This window comes from Panthera pardus, unplaced genomic scaffold, assembly GCF_024362965.1.
Source record: "Panthera pardus isolate Hobbes unplaced genomic scaffold, ASM2436296v1 HiC_scaffold_8, whole genome shotgun sequence".
NCBI classification, from domain to species: Eukaryota; Metazoa; Chordata; class Mammalia; order Carnivora; family Felidae; genus Panthera; species Panthera pardus.
Window position 1 is genome coordinate 5983340 of NW_026527013.1, and position 18888 is coordinate 6002227.

Below are 18888 nucleotides of genomic sequence, written 5' to 3' on the forward strand. Positions count from 1 at the left end.
CTGGTGAAGGAAGGGCAGGTGTGTGGAGGCAGATGCCTCGGACTCGAAGCACAGGCTGTGTGCGGCTTGGGCAAGGCTGCCCTCCCAAGGGCACCCCGTCCCTGCCCCCACTCCCGCGACTCACTTTGATCTCGATCTGCTCCTCCATTTCCTTGCTCTTCATGGCTGCGTACTCCTTCTCCAGCCTGCAGAGGGGAGTCAGATGAGGCTACGTCCCACTCTCGGGGACCCCCTCTGTGCCAGTCCCCTGGGTGCCCGGCACTGACCTCTTCATTTTCTTGGGGTTGTACTTGACCTGGTAGGCCTTGAGGATCAGCTTGTCCGGGCAGCTGTCGAACTGGTGGGGGATCACCCTCTGGAAGTACTGTGGGGGCACAGGCGGTCACTGACACAGAGGCCCCGAGTGCGGGGCCCGCCAGAGCTATATGCTGCTTCCCCACGGGAGGAGCTGGTCTGCCAGGGGCACGGCCGCGGCCCAGCTCAGGGTGCAGCCTGTTGCGGGCGCTCTGTCAGGGTGTGTGGAGCGAGCAAGTGAGTGTGAGAAGCGGGGCTGGGGAAGCAGCATCCACAGCCTGGACCTCAGTTCGAAGGGAAAAAGCAGGGCTTCGGGAGCTCTTGCCGGCAAAGGCCAGGCGGTAGAGGGGTCTGAGCACAGGGACCTCCACAGGGGAAGGGGCAGGCATGTCGCTGCCCCCGGGGGGCAGTAAGAGGAGGCCGAAGGGTGTGAGGAATCAGGGCGGCAGGAGCAGCCTGGAGGGAAGACCCCTCGCTGGTCGGCCTGCACGCCTGCGCCCGGGAGCCCGGGCAAAGGGTTAAGCGTAAGCCCTGACGGAGCACACAGCTTGCTGCGGTTCGGGGCCAGGCTGGCTCCCGCTCCCCAGCCCAGCTGGCCCCCTCTGGCAGCTGCGCACAATGGATGCCCGTGTTCATGGACACAGCCGTGGCCTTTGTGCATTCTTCCCCGAAGCACCAGCTGGAAGACGCGGGGAGGGGCAGGGGCCTGCATGATGGGGACATGGCGGAAAAGCAGGCTGGCCTCTTCTCCAGCAGGCGGGACGGCCAGGGCGGGTGTGAAGCTACCCGGACCCCTCCTTCCCTCCCGGGCCCTCGCCTGGCCCACGTGCTGGGACCAAAACCACACCCAAGACCTTGTAGTTTGGCTGGTATTACTATTTGCCGGGTTAGACTTTGGAGGACCCAGGGCTGGGAGCAGGAGGTCGGGGCAGTGGGGGGGGGGGGGGGTGAAGGGGACCGCCCAGGGCTTGGCCTAAGCCTAGACCTTCCGTCATTTCCCCCAGGCTGCTCCTCAGAGCCCGTCTGGGTCCTCCAGGAAGGCCTCGGGGAACAGAGGCCATGGCAAAGGGTCAGGATGCTCGGGACACCTTCCGCCCTTGCAACTGCCCGCCCCCTGCCATCTCTCAGGAGGCCTTCACCTGCCCCGGTGCCCCTAGTGTAAGGGAATCCCGCCCACCCTGCCCCTCTGGCCCACCTGGGACATCCCCTCCATGTCCAGCTGCATTAGCTCCGTCTGGTTCACCTGCAGCAGGGCGAGGCCGACCCGGAACACAATCTCCAGGCCCTGCAAAGGTGATGGTGGCGGTGCATCTCGGGTCCTGTCGTCCCAGGGGTCTCCGACCCCTCCCCGAGTCCCGGCCCTCCCTCAGCCCGGGCCTGGCTGGGGATCTGGGAGAGGAAGGGGTGTTCGGCGTCCTCACCTCGTACATGAAGATGTCAAAGACACGAGTGGCAACAGGGAGCGGGAAGGTGGTCAGGAAGAGTGTGAGGAACCAGGACGAGGCATACATAGATGTGTGGAAGCTCTGGGAGCGGAAGTGGGTGTTCAGATCCGGGAGCTGCTCCTGGGGTGGGGGTGGGGGGGAGGCCAGGCGCCGTGAGGAGGCCGCCAGGAATGGCTGTCCGGGCCCCCCCGGGGCCCCCTCCACCAGCCAGGGCCGGGCTTCGGCGCCCCGGCCTCCAGGGGGTCTTACCCACCTGCCCTTGACGACCCGTGGCACTGTGTCTGGGGGAGGCTGAGGTACCCCAGGGCTCTGAGTAGCACGAGGTGGGGACACCGGCAGGGGCGGCAGGTGCAGCAGCAGCTACTGGGTGTTGGGGATGCACGGGGGGCCGCACTGGCACAACCACCCGTGGGGTCCTCACCGCTGCCTCAAGAGGGAGCTTCTGGGGCTCGGGGGAGGTGGGTGGTAACACAACTCCCCAAGTTCACCCAGAGAGCGAGAGGTGGGCTGTGGCGTGAGCCCCATATTCTGTGACCCGCCGGTTGCTGTGTCCACCCACCGCCCCCTGCGTGGTACTTGTGCCCAGCGACGCTCAGGGGATGCCTGTCTGCCTGGCCTGAACTTCAGGCGGCTGGCAAGTGACAGGCCCCGGGGAAACTGGGGCTGGACCAGGTGTTAGGACCCCCTGGATGTCCTTCACCAAGACAAAACAGACTCTGGGGCTGTCTCCCCACCTGCCCTGGGGCTTCCTCCACAGCTGGGGGTTCTCTGGTGCTGTCCAGCTACTTCACCCAGGAAGGCCTTGGCCACCCAGGCCAGGGTGGGGTCACTTCCTCTCCGTGGCCCCGGGCCACCTGCTTGCCAACACGACCCGGTCCCCTCAAGCGACAGCACCTCCCTGCCATCTGCTATGCAGAGCTACACAGCCCCACCTGTGACCAGCTTCTGAAGCAGGCCGTGTGTGTGTGTGTGTGTGTGTGTGTGTGTGTGTGTACACGCACGCATACACGCACGCCCAGTCTCTGTCTGCCAGCCAGGGGCGGGCCCTGCGGGGGCTGCTATTTATAAACAGAGGCGGCTGCTCTCCAGTATCAGCAAAGGCAGGCAGACAACACTTTCCCTCCTTCCGCCACACTGGGGAGCAGACAAGGAGGGGCTGCGGGTGTACCTGACAAGAGCCAGCCTGACCCCTCTTGCCCTGGTGGCTCTGGGAGCCCCATGTTCTCAGGGGTGCCCACCATCAATGGTTGGCCCTTGCCCCGTTGCTTGAAGCACCCTTTGGGGCAGTACCCATCCACCCCCTGCCCCGGCCCTGTCGCAGCACAGGACCCCTTCTGAGCTGGAACCTCTGTGTGCAATTTCCCAGCCCTGGAACTTTCAGCTAAAGAGACTGGAACGGGGCAGGTCTAGGTTAGCACCCATGGGCGTGGGGTGAGCGGGTGCAGACCACCCGGCCTCCGCTTACCTGTAGCATGGACTCGAACTGATAGATGCAGAGCCCCAGCTCGGCCATGCTGGGCTTGAAGAGCTCCCTCAGGCGGTACTCCTGCATCAGCCGCACGAAGACACAGAAGGCCTCCTCCTCGGGCATCTGGGTGGGTGGGGACAGGCAGGGTGGGAGGGGGCGCTCGCGGCTCTTCTTATGGCCCTGGGGCGTGGTGCTTCACCTGCCTCTGTTACGTTTAGACTTACAGAACGCGGGCTGCGTAGGCTGCCTGGACCCTCATAACAAACCCCTGGTAAATATCATCATCCCGGTTTCATTGATGGGAAAACTCCTGAGGCTGAGGCCACAGGCCTCCTGGCAGGAAACAGAGAGCTGGGACTTGAAGCCCAGGGCTGGCCACCCCCAGCGCCCAAGGTGAGACACCCTCTCGTTTAGCCCCAGCTATCTCCATTCTCCCCTCCTAGGTCTGCTGGGTTCTCTGGAGGAAACCCTTGGCCCAGCTAACACCGCACTGGCTGACCTAAGCCCTCCGCCTGAGTGCCAGCCCTGGGCGGTGACCGGGCAGCTCCCGGAGGGGACGGTGGACCAGGACAGGCAGCCAGCCCCTCCGAGCCCACCCATGGGGGGCTTGGCCTGGGGCCTGGTGGGGGTCGTAGGTGGGTGGGGAGGGAGGTCTGACCCCAGGAGGACCCTGGACGGGGGCACGCTCTGCTTTGGCCCACCTCCCGGGCTTGTGGCTGGTGCCTGGCCTACCTGCATGAGGAGCAGACCCACGATGAAGGCGCTGCCCTGGCAGTAGCCCACCTCCCTATCCACCAGGGAGTACGCCTGCAAAGGGGACGCACGTGCATCACCGCAGGGGCCCTCCGGGCCGGCGGGCCCTCACAGGCCGGGGTCTGGGCGGTGGAGACCCGCCGGCCCCGGGCCTCACCTTCATGACGTTGAAGAGGACCTCCTGGCCCAGGCTGTCCTGGCCCTTGAAGAACTCATGCTCTGGGTAGGTGCGGGCGATGTCCCTGCGGATCAGCTTCTCACAGGGCGAGGACATCTTGAGCAGCTCCGAGTACTGGTTCTTGACGGGCATGTCCGTGGCGCTGCACAGGAGTTGCCACACGATGGCCCGGAAGTGGTGGGGGATGCCCTTGCGGATCAGCTCCTGCCAATGCGGGGGGGGGCGGGGGGGGGGGGGCGGGAGGCCGGGCTGGACCCTGTCCCAGGGCGGCCTCCCCACGGCCACCCGGTCCAGCCCTGAGACGGGGCTGGCCTGTGGCTCGGTTGAGGCCCAGAGCTGGCCGAGCCCCCGTGCTGCGGACAGAAGCCATGCTGCTTAATGCGCGGTCCCCAGTCCGTCACGGAACAGAGCGGGCAGGAAACAAACGGGTACCTGAGACACCGGCGTGACAGCCACTAGCTTGGCCGGCCCCACCCTGCACCGCGGCCCGGGCCCCCCCCCCCCCCCCCTGGTAACCCTGGTGCTGCCCTCCGGTGGCCCAGTGACCCGGCCGGCCCCGCCCAGCCCCACAGGCCCCGCCACCTTGAGCAGCTTCTCTTTCCTGCGCCTCCACTCCTCCCACTCGTTGGCGATCCGGCCCCACAGGATCCACGTGTCCTCCTCCAGGTGGCTCAGGTTGGAGGAGGCCGAGGAGCTGGACACCAGCGAGGAGCCGCTGTTCCGGCGGGAGCCGTTCATGGAGCGCATCGACTTGGAGTCGGCTTCCAGGAGCCTGGGCAGAGAGGGGCTGGTGGAGGCGGGGCCCCGGCTGCGGCCAACTCCTGCCCCCGCCCCTGGGCTCTAGTGACTCTCTGGGGACAGGGCACCCCCGGGGGAGCCCGGCCCCTCCTCTCAGGAGTCCCAGACTGGGTCTAAGTTGTTCTCGCTGAGGGGCCTTAGCCGGTGCTCTGCCCTCTCTGAGCCGTGGTCCTCATTCCCGGGCCCCCAGAGAGGCTGCCGTCTTTGTGTCCCGTCTGTGTCCAGCACAGGGCTGAGAAGCCCGCGCATTGGCGGACTCAGTCGCGTACCAGCACCGCAGGGCAGGGTTGGTTAAGATCTACGCTCTACGCACCAGGTGTAGGGAGGGCGAGCCACTCGGCCAGCTGGCAAGCAGCTGTGTGGCCGTGTGTTTCTGCTGCTCTGCCATCTGGGGCCTCGCTGACCCCGGGGAGGACCACCCTCTGTCAGCCTAGCAGATTCCTAGAGATGGGTAAGGACTTGCCTGCCAAGTGCAGTTTTCCTATGCAGACCAACCAATCTAGAACCCCTAAACCAACCCCCTCCCCTGCTCTGATCACCCCAGGGCCAGGTGCCAGGCCAACGAGGCTTGGCCCTGCACCCCCGAGCCCGCTGAGGTTACTCGAGCTAGCCAGTCGGTCTCGCTGTTCCTTCCTACAGGAACCACAACGAAGGCTCTTGCTCACGTCCTGCCTCATTCCCTCTGCCCCCTGACCGACCCTGGTGCTGTCCTGGTTAGCCCCACATGGTGTGCCGGGCCCCCTCCTCTTAGAGGCGGTGACTCACAAACTCTCTGTCCATTGGCCTCGTTGTATCCTAATAATAATAGCGCCTACATTTTGAAACCAGGGGAAGGGCCAGAGGAGAAAGGTGGGAAGGCCTGGCTCCAGAGTCAGAGGATTTGTTTTTCCCTCCAACAGAGGCTCAGCCAGCGAAGGCCAGGTTCACTGGCCCTCTTGAAACCTTGGTCTCATCGGAATGGGGAAACCGATCATCCGGGGTTGGAGGACGGCAGAAGACGTCCCTTGTCAAGCCTCTGGTGGGCGCTGTTACTTTGCCGAGGGCTGGGCCCAGCTCTTAGTGTGAGGGGGGGCCCCCGGGAACTTCTGTGTGGGGCCCAGGCTGCACCCCTGAGGCCACTCCCCGCCCCCCAGGCCCCAACTCACCGGTTCTGCTCTTCAAGCTTGGCCAACAGCTCCAGCTCATCGGGGCTGAGGTTCTCGGAGTCAGAGGTGGGGGAGCAGGTGGGGGCCGACAGGGCCTCCTGGGATGAGGAGTCGGGGCTCAGAGTGGGGCTCGCCATGGTGGGCAGGCTCGTCTGCTGCGAGCAGGGCCAGGTCACAGCTCTGTCTGGGGGCCGGAGACATGTATGGTCAGCACTGGGTGGGGGCGCCTACCCTGTCTGGCTGGCTCTTGGCCGGCTGAGCCTGCTGCTCGCCTGTGGACATTTCCTCACCTCGGGCTGCCCATCTCTGGTCTGTCCGCTCGGTGCACCCCCCATCCCCACGTACTCCAGCCCAGCGGACGGCCATGCTGGCTCCTTCTATGCGAGACACCAGCTACCATGATCCCTGCCTGGGTCCAGATGCATGGATGGAGACAGAAGGACCGCAGCCAGGGCCCGAGCTGCCCTGCTGTCCCTGGGCATAAAGGCCAGGTCTCAACTTGACATCCCTGAGTCCTCAGCAGGACCAGGGGCAAAGGCTCCCTGTCACTCAGGCCTTGGAGGCACAGAAGCCCCTGCTCCAGTGGCCCTTCCTGATGGCCATGGTCCCTGTCTCTGGCTAGATCCTGTCCTGGGAGTCCTGCCTCAGCATCCGACCTTCCCCGTCTCATCAACCAAAGTGGGCGGCTGGCACAGCCAGAAACAATTATTCTCTACCATTGATTGGCTGGTGTTGCCAACGGCCAGAAGAGTCAACTCCCCTTGGGCTGGGAAGCCGGGGATGGACGCATCAAAGTGCTGGGAATGTGTGGCCCGGCGGATGCAGAGCGAGAGCCACAGGCTCTCGTCAGTACCCCGATCTTGGCCGGGCGGGTGCCAGGCCCATTTGTCTGATTTTTCCTGGGGAGGATCTGGCCCTGCCCTCCTTGCAGCTTCCAGAACACTAGCCTCTTGCTTTCTGCCGGCTTCAGGAGAGGCAGCTCAGCACCGTGCCGAAAGCGAGGGCTCTGGACTCAGACGAATCTGTGTCTGAACCGTGGTTCCCCCTCAACCAGCTGGGTGGCCTTGGGCCAGTCCCCTGGCCTCTCTGAGTCTCCAAAGACTGAGGATCACACAGGACCTGCTCCAGAGGGTGGCGGTGAACCTGAGTGTGCCACCGCATGGAACATGGGAGAACGGCGCCTGACACTTAATGACTGCTCTCTAGATGGCGGCCTTGATCATTCATTCCAGGGCCAGGGCCAACATCTAGCTGGCCTCCAGGGTTCTGCTATGCCTGGTGTGGGGACTGCTGGCAGGAGCTGCCATCACCCTGGTGGGAGGTTTTAGGGGTGGGGGTGGCTAGGGGAGCGAAGGCAGGGGCCGGGGGCGGTGTTCTTTCCACTCAGTCATGTTTCTGGTAAGCCCAAGCATCAACGGTCCGAGAGGATGGGGATCTCCAGGGCCATGGAGGCAGGAAGAAAGTGCTCCTCCCCTCCCTGTCACTTTGGACGGCTCCTTCACACCCCCCTACTCTCCTGCATAGTCTGTGACAGGAATCCACTATTGCCCTTGGACCCCACGTGACCTGGCTCTGACAGCTCCGCCCGGAGGGGCCCTTGGCCAGGCCCCGGAGAGGGGGCATCTGGTCCCCTAGGCAGCAGAAGGACAATGACAGGACAAGAGTAGGTCATTTCACACCTGCCATCAGGTCACTGGGCGCCTACTTGCAGCCTAAACTCAGACCCCAACCAACACCTGAGGGCCCACTGGGTGGCTGGGCTTGACCCTGGCCATACACTTGATTCCAGCCTCCTTGCACTGTGCTGCCCTGTCACGGGGTGGGAGCGAGGGGGCATCATTCTTTTTTCACCTTGTAGGGGGCCCAGAACCCTCCCTTCCCAGGTCTCTGTGGCTCCTCAGGGCCACTGGTTCTGCCTCTGGCTCCCCAAGCCTCTCCGATTCTGTTGGGTGCCGAGGGCTCTGGCTTGGGTGGGCGGTACAAACTCTGGGTGGCGAACCCCAGCAGAACTGGAAGATCTCTTCCTCCCATGGCCTCGCTGGCCAGCGACAACTGCCCCAGAGAACGGGCCACTCTGCACCGTCTAGCCAGGAGTTAACCTCTCCGGAGAGAGGTGGGGCCCGCTCCGGGCCTACCACCGAGTCAGAGTCTGTGACCAGCCAGGGCAGAGGCGGGCTGTGCACAGGAAGCCCTGACCTGGAAGGATCTCTCTGGGCAGGGAGGAGCTGGGAAGGCAGGCTTGGGAGGTGGGAGAGAGGTGGGGGAGGCAAGCACGGGAGCCTCCTAAGCACCGCTGGGGTGGGGGAGCAGTGGGAGCCCTGGAGCAAGAGACCACACGTGGCCAGGGTGGTGGTCCGGGCCCGCCATCTCAGGAGGCCTGGAGTGCCCTGGTGTCCACGATGCCACCCCCAAAGGGCCCGAGGGACTGCTTCAACTCTGGCCTTCTGATTTCAAAACAAAACCAGCCACTAGCAGGGCTTGTCCAGATATTTATCACATATTAATGTGGACTTCATACAGGAAGTAAAATTGATCCAATACACACGGCTGAAATTTGCAGTCCGAGAGGCAGAACCTTCTGATCCCTCAGGAACTTTCTCTTGACTCGTCGCCAGATTCTCTAAACACTGCCTGGCGCTGGAAGCCATCCTCCTGATGCACACACACACACACACACACACACACACACCATACACACTAAAACACTCATGCAATTGACCCGCACACACCCACACATACTTACATACACTCACACACTACCTCACACCCCCTGCACTCACGGCGACACACACGTTCTTGCACCCACACCCATGCATACACACTCGGACACACGGCCCACTCACACGCGTCTACAGTCCGTCTCACACCCACGCATTCTCACGTGTGCACACACACACACACATGCACGCACTTCCTGCACGGACCAGATCTTGCCACTCTTGGGACTGAGTAGGTTGGGACGGACACCGGCCCGCCACCCTCCTAGCTCTGCGGGTGGCCCTGCCTCCCCTCCAGAGAGGCCCAACTCTTCCCGGCTCATTGTCCTTCCCTGATGCTCACTGAGGGCCGTCTGAGGGCCAGGCACTGTTCTGGGCACAGGGAAATGGGGGGAAATAGGCGGATGAGGCACCGCCTCCCCTGCCTAATGGGTACAGAGACCCACAGATGGGGCAGTCCCTTCGAGGGCTGAGGGGCCACCGGCCTGAGATGCACATGCGGGTCCAGTGGGTCTGATGTGCCAGCCTCTCAGCGTCCTTCACTTCAAGCCCCTTTGCCTCTACTCCACCTCAGCCACTTGAATGGGGTCCTGGACCCTGCAGAGCAGGCAGTGGGCGGCCTACCCCTTTGCCTGCTGGCACTCCCACCCTCCACACGGCCACAGGGTGGCCCATGGCTTATGAGGCTGAGCCCATGGCTGAGCCAACCTAGAGGGGTGGGAAGAGACTGCCAGTGTGCTGGGGGCAGGGGGCGCGGGGGCAGAAGGGCCCAGATGCTGGGCGTTTTCTACTTCCCTCCCCCTCTCCGGGCTGTTTAGACACTGCCAGCCATGCGCCCTCCTTCTTGAAGTCCTTTTCCACCCAGCTTCAGACAGATCAGGCTCCTGGCTTCTCTCCCACTTCTCTTCCTGGGCTTCTCAGTGTCCTACACGGCACCTCTTCCTCCATGGGCCTTGCCTCGGCCCCTGTCCCTTCATGCCCCTGGTGGTCTCACTGTCGAGGCTTAAATGATCAAATAAATGCCACCAATTGGGACACTCTCCTTTCCCCATCTTTCCCTTTCTCCTGAGCACCAGCCAAGATTGCCAACTGGCTCCTGAATATTACCCACCAGGGTAAAAATCGCCACTGTCTGGGTCCCTGCCACTGTGGTGCCCTGCACTGAGCCTACAACATAGGAGTTGAGAAATTGAACCCACCTGCCCACCCACCCATATTTGCTGAATGCCTGCGAGGTGCTGGGCACCATACTGGGCAAACACCGATACAGTCGCGGCCCTCCCAGAGCGTACAGAGCATAGGGAGTAAGAAACGACCATCCAAACTTTCTATTACAGATTGAGAGGCACGCTTGGAAGAACGGATAGCGCGGAAAACAATCTGGCAGTTCCCTCCAAAGTTAAACACGGAGTTACCCTATGACCCGGCAATTCCGCTCCTAGATATCTACCCAAAAGAATGGAAACCACACGGCCACACGCGAACTTGCACATGACTCTTCACAGCGGTGTTATTCACAACAGACAAAAAGTGGAAACAACCCAATGTCCGTTGATGGATGAACAGACAAACAAAATGTGGTCCATCCATACAATGGAATATTACTCAGCCATAAAAAAGGAAGGAGGCTCTGACACCTGCTACAACGTGGACGGACCCAGAAGACATTAGGCTCAGTACAAGAAGTCAGACACAAATGACCACAAGTGACATGGTTCCATTTATACGAAATGTCCAGAGGAGGCATATCTATAGTGGTGGCCGGGGGCCAGGGCTTAGGGTGAACGGGGGAATGGGGGATTTCTTTTTGGAGCAAGGAACTGTTCTGGAATTAGACAGTGAGGACAGTTGCACAGTGTTGTGAATATACTGAAACCCATTGAACCATTCGCTTTGAAAGGGTGAGTTTTATGTTATGTGTATGATCGCTCAGAGAAAATGATGATAGGGATGGGATGGGGTGGGATGGGATGGCAGAGGGACCACAGGGCAGAAGCAGGAGGGAGGCATGCTACTCTAGAGGAGACTGGAGAGTTCTGCAGAGGCCAGACCCCCACCGGGCCCTGTGGACCAAGGCAGGAGCCTGGCTGGCCTTGCATTTTAGGAAGACCTTCCCTAAAGCCCGCCACTCCTCCTGATGCAGAGGGGCCTCGCTGGGTCCGTGGTGCTGCCCTCCACCCACCTGCTCAGGCCAAGCCTGGCGCTAGCCCTCTGCACTTGCCCAGACCCTTCAGCCACTCCCTACTTGGAGATGGAGACCAAATGTTTTTGCCTGGTGCTCACAGCCCTGCCGGCCTCCCTTTCTCCGTTATCCAAGCCCCACCAGGCTCAGCCCTCCGTGACCACCTGCTTCTTTCTGCCTGTGTCTTTGCACATGCTGTTCCCTCTTGCTGGAAAGGCATTCTCCAACATTTTGAATATTTTTTTTCCTGTGAAATTGTTCCTGTCAACCTCCACCTCCAGCACGCTGGCTCACTTCTCTCCTCTCTGCAAATATCTCCTACAACCCAGCCCAAGGCACATTCTATGGCAATTACTTCTATACGTGCCAGCCTGCCCTACTGGGTCATGAACGTGCTGAGGGCTAGGGCCTAACTTCTTTTTTTTTTTTCTTTTTTTTTTTTAATGTTTGTTTTTATTTTTGAGACAGAGAGAGACAGAGCATGAACAGGGGAGGGCCAGAGAGGGAGACAGAATCTGAAGCAGGCTCCAGGCTCTGAGATGTCAGCACAGAGCCTGACATGGGGCTCGGGCTCACGTACCGTGAGATCATGACCTGAGCCGAAGATGGACGCCCAACTGACTGAGTCACCCAGGAGCCCTGGGCCTAACTTCTTTAATTTTCTACTCCAAGATCCTAACACATCTGGAATTTAGCAGGTGCTCGGTAAACATTTGCCAAATGAAGACAAAAATCTCTGTGCTGTTCAGCCAAGTGATCAAGGTCAACATGGACAGTGATAAGTCATAGTGAGAGCTTGGGCCCGTGATGAGATGACAAGGGCATGGTCACCTCTGTGTCTTTCCTCCCAGAACACATCACCCCAGTTTAACTATGAGAAAAACATGTGACAAAGCCAGACGAGGGGACATTTTAGAAAATTCCTGACCAGTCCTCAAAACTGTCAAGGTCATCAGCAGTAGGGATAAGCCTAAGAAACTGTCCCAGCCATGAGGAACCTAAGGAGATTTGACAACAAAATGTCACGTGGGATCCAGGATGGGATCCTGGAAGAGGACAAGGAAATTAGGGAACCTGAATAAAGCGTGGACTGTAGTTAATGTATCAACATCAGTCTGTTAATCATAACAAATGTGCCAGACTAACTGAAGACGGGACTAATAGGGGAAACTGGGTGTGGGGTCTACAGGAACTCTCTGTACAATCGTCTCAATTTTTTTTTTTTAAAGTAGGCTTTGGGGAGGGGCGCCTGGGTGGCTCAGTCGGTTGAGCGTCCCAGTTTGGCTCAGGTCATGATCTCGCAGCTCGTGAGTTTGAGCCCTGCGTCGGGCTCTGTGCTGACAGCTCGGAGCCTGGAGCCTGCTTTGGATTCTGTGTCTCCCTCTCTCTCTACCCCTAACCCACTCGCATTCTGTCTCTGTCTCTCTCTCTCAAAAATAAACATTAAAAAAATTTTTTTTAAATAAATAAATAAAGTAGGCTTTGGGGAGCCTGGGTGGTTCAGTCAGTTGAGGGTCTGACTCATGATCTTATGGTTCGTGAGTTTGAGCCCCACATGGGGCTCACCCGCTGTCAGTGCAGAGCCCGCTTTGGATCCTCTGTCCCCCTCTCTCCCTGCCCCTCCCCTGCTGGAGTGTGCTCTCTCTCTCTCTCTCAAAAATAATTAAACATTAAAAAAATAATAATAAAGTAGGCTCCATGCCCAATGTGGGGCTTGAACTCATGACCCCGAGATCAAGAGTTTCATGCTCTGACTGAGCCGACAAGATGCTCCACTATCCTCAGTTTTTCTGTAACTCTGAAACTGTTCGAAAAAATAAACCCTATTTTAAAAACAATTTGAGAAAAAGATGCCATATCAGCATGGACAGAAAAGTAAAGCACAGTTGTAACACGTGCCAGGTGCCGTAGCAAGTAGGACAGGTGCCAGGGCCCCCGACGAGGCCGCGGGGGAGGCAGGACTTGTGCTTGGATTTCTGACTCCAGAACCTCTGCCTTCTTCCTGCTTCCTTTCACTTTAGGAATAATACACATAAAACTCGAATGCCCAATTTACTGGGCACTGAGGAAAGTGCAGTCGTTGGCTTTCAATGGGGAGAGGGGGTGAGTGTGTATGTGCCCTCTCTCAGAGCCTGGCATTTTCAGAGGCAAGAATAAAGACCCCAAGTTTCCTTCCAGTTTGGCTCCCCACTTCCCCTCCCCCCGCCGGCTTGTGATCCTCTTCTTGGAATGGTTATGGGGGACACAGAAAAATTTCTGAATCTGATGCCTCAGGAGATGCCATGTGACCCTAGATGCCCAGCCTGCCAGGACGGTCACTGTGGGCCCGCAGACCGCATGGTCCTGGCTGGCTCCAGCTCCTGGGGAAATGGCCTGGTGTCTGGGCCCTTTCCCTTGGCGAGGGGCGGGCAACTGATCTGTAACCTTGGATAACAAGAACAGCAGTTGGAATTCAGGGCTTACTGTCTATCCTCCTCTTTCCCCCAGTTCTCGCTGCAACTCCATGCTGCTCTAGATGTTTCCATATCCGTGTCTCTTCTTCCATGGCTCTGTGGGTGTGTGTATAACTGTTCCCAGATCTCTTGGCCTCCTGGGAGAACTTCAAAGCCAGTAGCCTGCGTTCAAATCCCTCCTACATCCCTTTCTATCTTTGAGATACACTTTGCCTCAGTCTTGTCATCTGAAAACAGGGTTAACTGTTAAACAGTACCTGCCTCCCAGGTTTTGTTGGGAGGAATACCTGAGCTAAACCTGTCAAGTGCTTAGGACAGGAGCCGGCCCATAGTATTTGTTCCCTGTGGGATGGAAAGTTCCATGAGGGCCGGGGCTGTCTAGCCCACCCCTGGATCCCCAGAGTTCCATCACAGCATCAGGCATCCAATATTTGTGGGATGAATAACCAAACCTCCCCTCCTCAGCAGGCCCACCCCCAGTGTGGTGGCCCTCTTTAAAAGTTAAACGCAGTAAAACTATCATTATCATTATTGGTAATAATAGCAGCAGCAAATACCTTCAGATTAAAATCTGAGAGGTGGACCAGTATGACCTGTGGAATCCCTTCTGACCTAAAAAAAAAAAATAAAATAAAATGTTTACTACCCTGTATCATCTCCAACTTTCCTACTGCCACCGAAACAGCTTCATTCCTGCAAACCCCTCGTTCCTCTAGGTCCCTGAGAATGACAAAGGGGAACATTTAAAGCCCTTATGAGCCTTCCAGGGACCCATGAATAAGACAAGTGACATCTTGCAAGGCACTTGGCTCTTCAAAGCCAGGATGATAGCTTTTCTGGTGCCCGTGTCAGCTGCACAGGCTCGCTGGGCCAGGGGGCAGGGGCGAGGTGGGTGCTCCCTGCCTTTGGGGGCTTTCCAAGGCCAACGGGTCGACTTCTTTCTGGGGAAGAGATTTAGGTGCTCTTTCGTAAGTGGGTTGAGTAGGGAAGACTGTCAGATCCTGAAACGATGCAAGTATTTACCGAGCATCCAGTCGCCTGAGACTCAGCCATGAACAGAGAGGCACCCTGCCCTCGTGGGACTAGTGGTCTCCTGTGGGAGGCAGACCTCAATGAAACCATCTCACCACACATCACAGCACGCTGAGCCATGCAGGAAAAGTGCAGGCGAGCTGTGCTGTGCGGATGGGGCCTTCGAAATCTCCCTGGAAGGGATACATCGCTTCCCTGGGTCTGGTGAGTTCGTGCTCACTCCTTTCACTGCCCCTGTTTGGCTACCGGAGCCCATGTGCTACAGACTCCCCTGGGCAAGGTGGGGCTTGCTGCCTGTCCAAGTTCTTCCAGCTACGGGTCCCTTTTCCCAGGGAGCAGCACACAGGGTACGCCCCATGGATAGCATCTGGGACACAGGACCTGCAGGATGAGGCCCACCAAACAAGGCACGATTTCCTGAATGCACCACGCTGGCTCCTGCTTGGTGGGCCTCTGTCCAAGCACTCTGCCTGCCTGGCACGCCCTTCCCTGCCATGCCTGCCCGGTGAGCTCTTCTCTGGGCCTCTACGTCATCCTTGCTCCACCCTCCCTGACGCCCCAGGGATGCGTTGGACCCTTTCTGTGCTCCTGCCGCACGCTGTGCATAATTCCATCTCATGCTTCCACAGGGCAAGCAGCAGGATGTGGTGGGAAGGGCACACACTGGAATCTAGGTTCCTCCAGGTTGTTCGGAAGATTAAATGAGATAATATGTAAATGGAGCTTGGCACAGGGCCTAGCATGTGGCACGGGCCTGATCGCAGGGCACACCGCTGGTTTCAGCTCTTGCCTCCCGATGCCAGGAGGGTCTTTAGCTGCGGGGCAGGGACCACATGTGACATTCTTTCATACCCCAGCAGCTGACTCGGTGCCTAATACTTGGTAGGGCTTCACCTAGAACAATCAGCGCCTCTATTTTGCAAGAGGAAATTGAGATCACGTTCCTCCTTGCCCCCCTGCACCTGCCAAAGCACATAGACACAAAGACACAGGCCTGTATCCCAAGCGAGGGTAAGAGTGCACCGATGCTGTTCACAAGCAGCTTTCTCGTGTTTTCCCAAGGAGTTCGTACCCAGCCTCTTCTGAGGAGCCTTCTGAGCCCACTGGATCTGCACAAGGTCCCACCCTGGGGAGGTGGAGACTGTTTCCTGTGTACCTCGTGACCTTCAGGAGTCTTCACCACCTCTCCCTTCAGCAAGTGGGCAGAGCAAACCTCTCCCTACCCAGGTCTATGCATCAGAGGTGTACGCGGGCCAGAGGCATTGCCAGCAAGCAGTCCCCATCCTACCCTCCATCCCCACGGGAGGCTTCTGTGTGGCCACAAATCCCACAACAGACCATCTCTCAACCCCCACCTGAGCCGGCTTCCTGAGATGCAGCTGGGCCACAGAGAGATGGCCATCATCCAGAGAGGTGCCAACGAATTACAACCAGGGGACGAGGGTGGCCAGTGATCCTGCCAGCGCCCATGGATGGATGACTGCCCTGCTGGACCCCACCGGCCCCTTCCACATGGCGCCCAGGGGGACATTCAGGACTACATCCTAACCTCATTGGCTCCCCTGCAGTACAAAGCGAGGATCTAAGGATCTTTCCCCCCATTTTCCAGATGGAGAAGTTGACGCCCCGAGCCAATATGGGCTCCTTCTCAGGGCCGTCCAGAGTCCACTGGTGAATATCCACAAAGAAGCCTGGGCTTGTTTCTCTGGGGCTTTCCAGGCTAATGTCGGTCAAAGGAGCCCAGACAGGCAGTGCGGGGGCTGGACTGATCTGGATTCGGCGCGGGCGGGACCCAGACTCCTCCTCACCCCCGCAGTCCTGGCCACACCATCGTGCCCGCTCTGTGATCTCCTTTCCTCATCTCTGTGCCAGGGCCAAGCCACCTGCAGCTCCTTCCAAACCGCCCACAGGGGTGACCACAAAAGCCCAGGGGCGCCCACAGGTTGGACCTGAGGGTGACAGCTGTAGGGTGGCAGGACGGGCGGAGGGAACCAACATGACCCGGGAAGACCCGTGGATGCTGGGGCCTCTAGCTTGACCAAAGCCCGGCCCGGGGACAAACCAAGCTGACTACTCACTTGTGTTCCACCCGAGCCTCTTCAGCACATTCTTCCCTTCTGAAAATATTCCTTAACAAAGAGCTGTGTGCTTCTGGCAGGCCCCAGCCCGGCCCCACCGGGTCCCAAATGCCAGGGGAGAAGGGAGCCGTTTCATTTTGGCATGACACGCGGGTGGTGGGTGAAGGAACTCACGCGGGCTATGAGGGGCTGCCCCTGGCGCGTGCATGATGGGGTCCGGAAGCTGGTCCTGCCGGTCTGGTCAGACTTCAGGAGCAGCCTGAACTCCCCCTCCCCACCAGGGGGGTGGCATAAATCAGGGGGGCAGGCAGTGGGGAGGGGGGGCTTCCCTTTGGGAGACTTCAGTGTAGGAGGGAGAGTGAGTGTCCTTCCCTCTGAAGAAGGGCAAAGCAGGGAGAGACGGGTACGGGGAGAGAGGCCCGGGGCAGGTGTCCACAGGGGTGCTGGGAGATTCTGGGTCACCCTGCCACCCTTCAGGGCCCCAACGGGGACGCCGGGCAGGCTGGCCGCCTGGGGCAGGGCAAACAGCTCCTGTCTCCAAGTCTGCCTGCGCTGGGAGCTTCGGGCACTACGGGAGGACCCGGGCAGGTGGCATCTACGGAGGCGTGTGAAAGTGCTAAGGAGTCCTGCGTGTGCGAGTGTGTGGGGGGAGGTACCAATTGTCTGCGTCTGTGTTGGAGGTCCTAAGTTTTTCCGTGTGCGTAGGGGATCCGAGTGTCTAGCTCTGTGTGTGTGTGTGTGTGTGTGTGTGTGTGTGTGTGTGTGTGCGCGAGAGCGCGCACGCCCGCGTACCAGGGGGCTCCTGGATGCCTGTGTGTTCGGGGGCAGGATGTCTGTCCCGACGCGTTGTGGAGGGTTCGTGGTCATCTCTCTGCGCGAGAGAACTGTTGGCTCCCAGATGTGCGTGTGTGCACGCGCACGGGCGCGTGTGGGGCTCTCAGAAAGATGTGTCTCTGGGAGGGGAGGAGGGTTCAGAATATCTATCTGTTGGGAGGTCCTGAGCATGAGGGGAGGGTGGATGCTCAGGAAGCAGGCTCAGGGGTGTGTGTGCAGCTGCTGGAACGCGCTGGGAGGAGCCCGAGGAGTGATTTTTCCGGGTGCCCTTGGGCATGGGGTTGCTGGGGGTGGGAGATGGGCCAGCAGGCCGAGGTCAGGCCTGTGGGTACGAATCCTGATTCACAGAGGCTAGGGGAGGGGTCCTGTGGGGTCGGAAGGGAGGGGTAGGGCTCTGAGGCTAACACCCTTGGGGCTGGGGGCAGGCCTGGGCCCTGAGATAGGATGCCAAGTGAGGGGAGGGAGGGGTGGCAAGGGGTCTGCAGATGGGAGGGGTCCTGAGGGATCCGGACAGAGGGAGGGCGGGGGTCCTGGGCCTGCAGGGAAGGGGGGGGGGCGCCTGTGGGGGGCGGGTCTGCGGGGTGGGGGCTGGGGGAGCCCCGAAGGGTCCGGGAGGAGTCCTGCGCGTCTGTGGAAGGGGTGGGCGGGAGCTCGCGGCAGAGGGGGGCAGGCTCTTGGGGAGGGGGCGGGATGGGGGAGGGGGCGCCCGGAAGGGCCCGGGGAGGGGCCCCGAGGGGTCCGGAGGCACCGGGAACGAGGGTGGGCGGGGGCCGGGGCCCAAGGCCGACGGCCGGGGTCCGTGCCGGGAGTGCCGAGGGCCCCCGGCGCGGGTTCCGCGGCGAGACGGCCCGAGCCCCGGTCTTGCCGGGCCCCCCGCGGGCCGCAGCGCGGAGCCGGCGGCCTGAGAAGGCGCCCGGGAGGCCCGGCCCGCGCCGCCTGCCTACCTGCGCCGAGCGCGCCGCCATCGCCGTGCCGAGCCTCACCGTCCCGGGCCGCGCCGCTGGATCCCCGCCGCGCCGCTCGCCCCGCAGCCCCGGCCCGGCCCCCTCAGCCGCCCCCCGGGACCGCGGCCGCCGCCGGTTCTGCCGCTGCCATTTCACCCGCTGACAGGAGCGGCTGCCCCGCCCCCGAGGCCCCGTCAGCCAATTCGCCGCCCCCAGGCACCCTGGCTCCGCCCACGGTCCAGGAGTGACGGGACGCTGGGCCAATCCGTGGCCATTCCGTGAGGAGGGCCCTGGCTACGGCCAGAAGGTTGCCGCCTCTAAGGAGAGAAGCAAATTGAAATTAGGAAAGCTGTGAAGGACGGGCAGTTTTTCCTATCGACATGTGGAATCCTGTTGAGCAACACCTGGCGGCACCAATAACAAGGAGGGAGGGGTGTGTCTCCGAGGAAAGGCTGCAGCCTTGAAGAACCCCAGACAGAGGCAGCCAAGCGTTTGGCTCTAAGCCCCGCCCAGAGCCGGGCTTTCTGCCCAATAACGAGACGTCTTGAGACGTCCATTATTATCTGC

The 18888-nt window shown here is 60.3% G+C and overlaps 1 protein-coding gene across 6 annotated transcripts in view; it reads right to left on the bottom strand.

The window, feature by feature from the left end:
- The window catches only part of EVI5L (ecotropic viral integration site 5 like), a 29823-nt gene extending 11325 nt beyond the window's left edge, over positions 1-18498 (bottom strand). For 2 of the 6 annotated variants that reach the window (XM_053898049.1, XM_053898045.1), the window contains exons 1-10: positions 18322-18498; positions 6082-6265; positions 4721-4910; positions 4118-4342; positions 3940-4014; positions 3205-3330; positions 1716-1859; positions 1490-1579; positions 267-364; positions 125-185 (exon numbers count right to left, since the gene is read on the bottom strand). In XM_053898049.1, coding sequence (XP_053754024.1) covers positions 125-185; positions 267-364; positions 1490-1579; positions 1716-1859; positions 3205-3330; positions 3940-4014; positions 4118-4342; positions 4721-4910; positions 6082-6218 — 1146 coding nt within the window. In that variant the 5' untranslated portion in view covers positions 6219-6265; positions 18322-18498. Of the gene's footprint in view, positions 1-124; positions 186-266; positions 365-1489; positions 1580-1715; positions 1860-3204; positions 3331-3939; positions 4015-4117; positions 4343-4720; positions 4911-6081; positions 6266-13990; positions 14046-15040; positions 15150-18321 lie in introns of those variants that run through there. The other 4 variants (XM_053898050.1, XM_053898048.1, XM_053898046.1 and 1 more) reach the window with 3 other exon arrangements.
- Between the last annotated feature and the right edge of the window lie 390 nt (positions 18499-18888).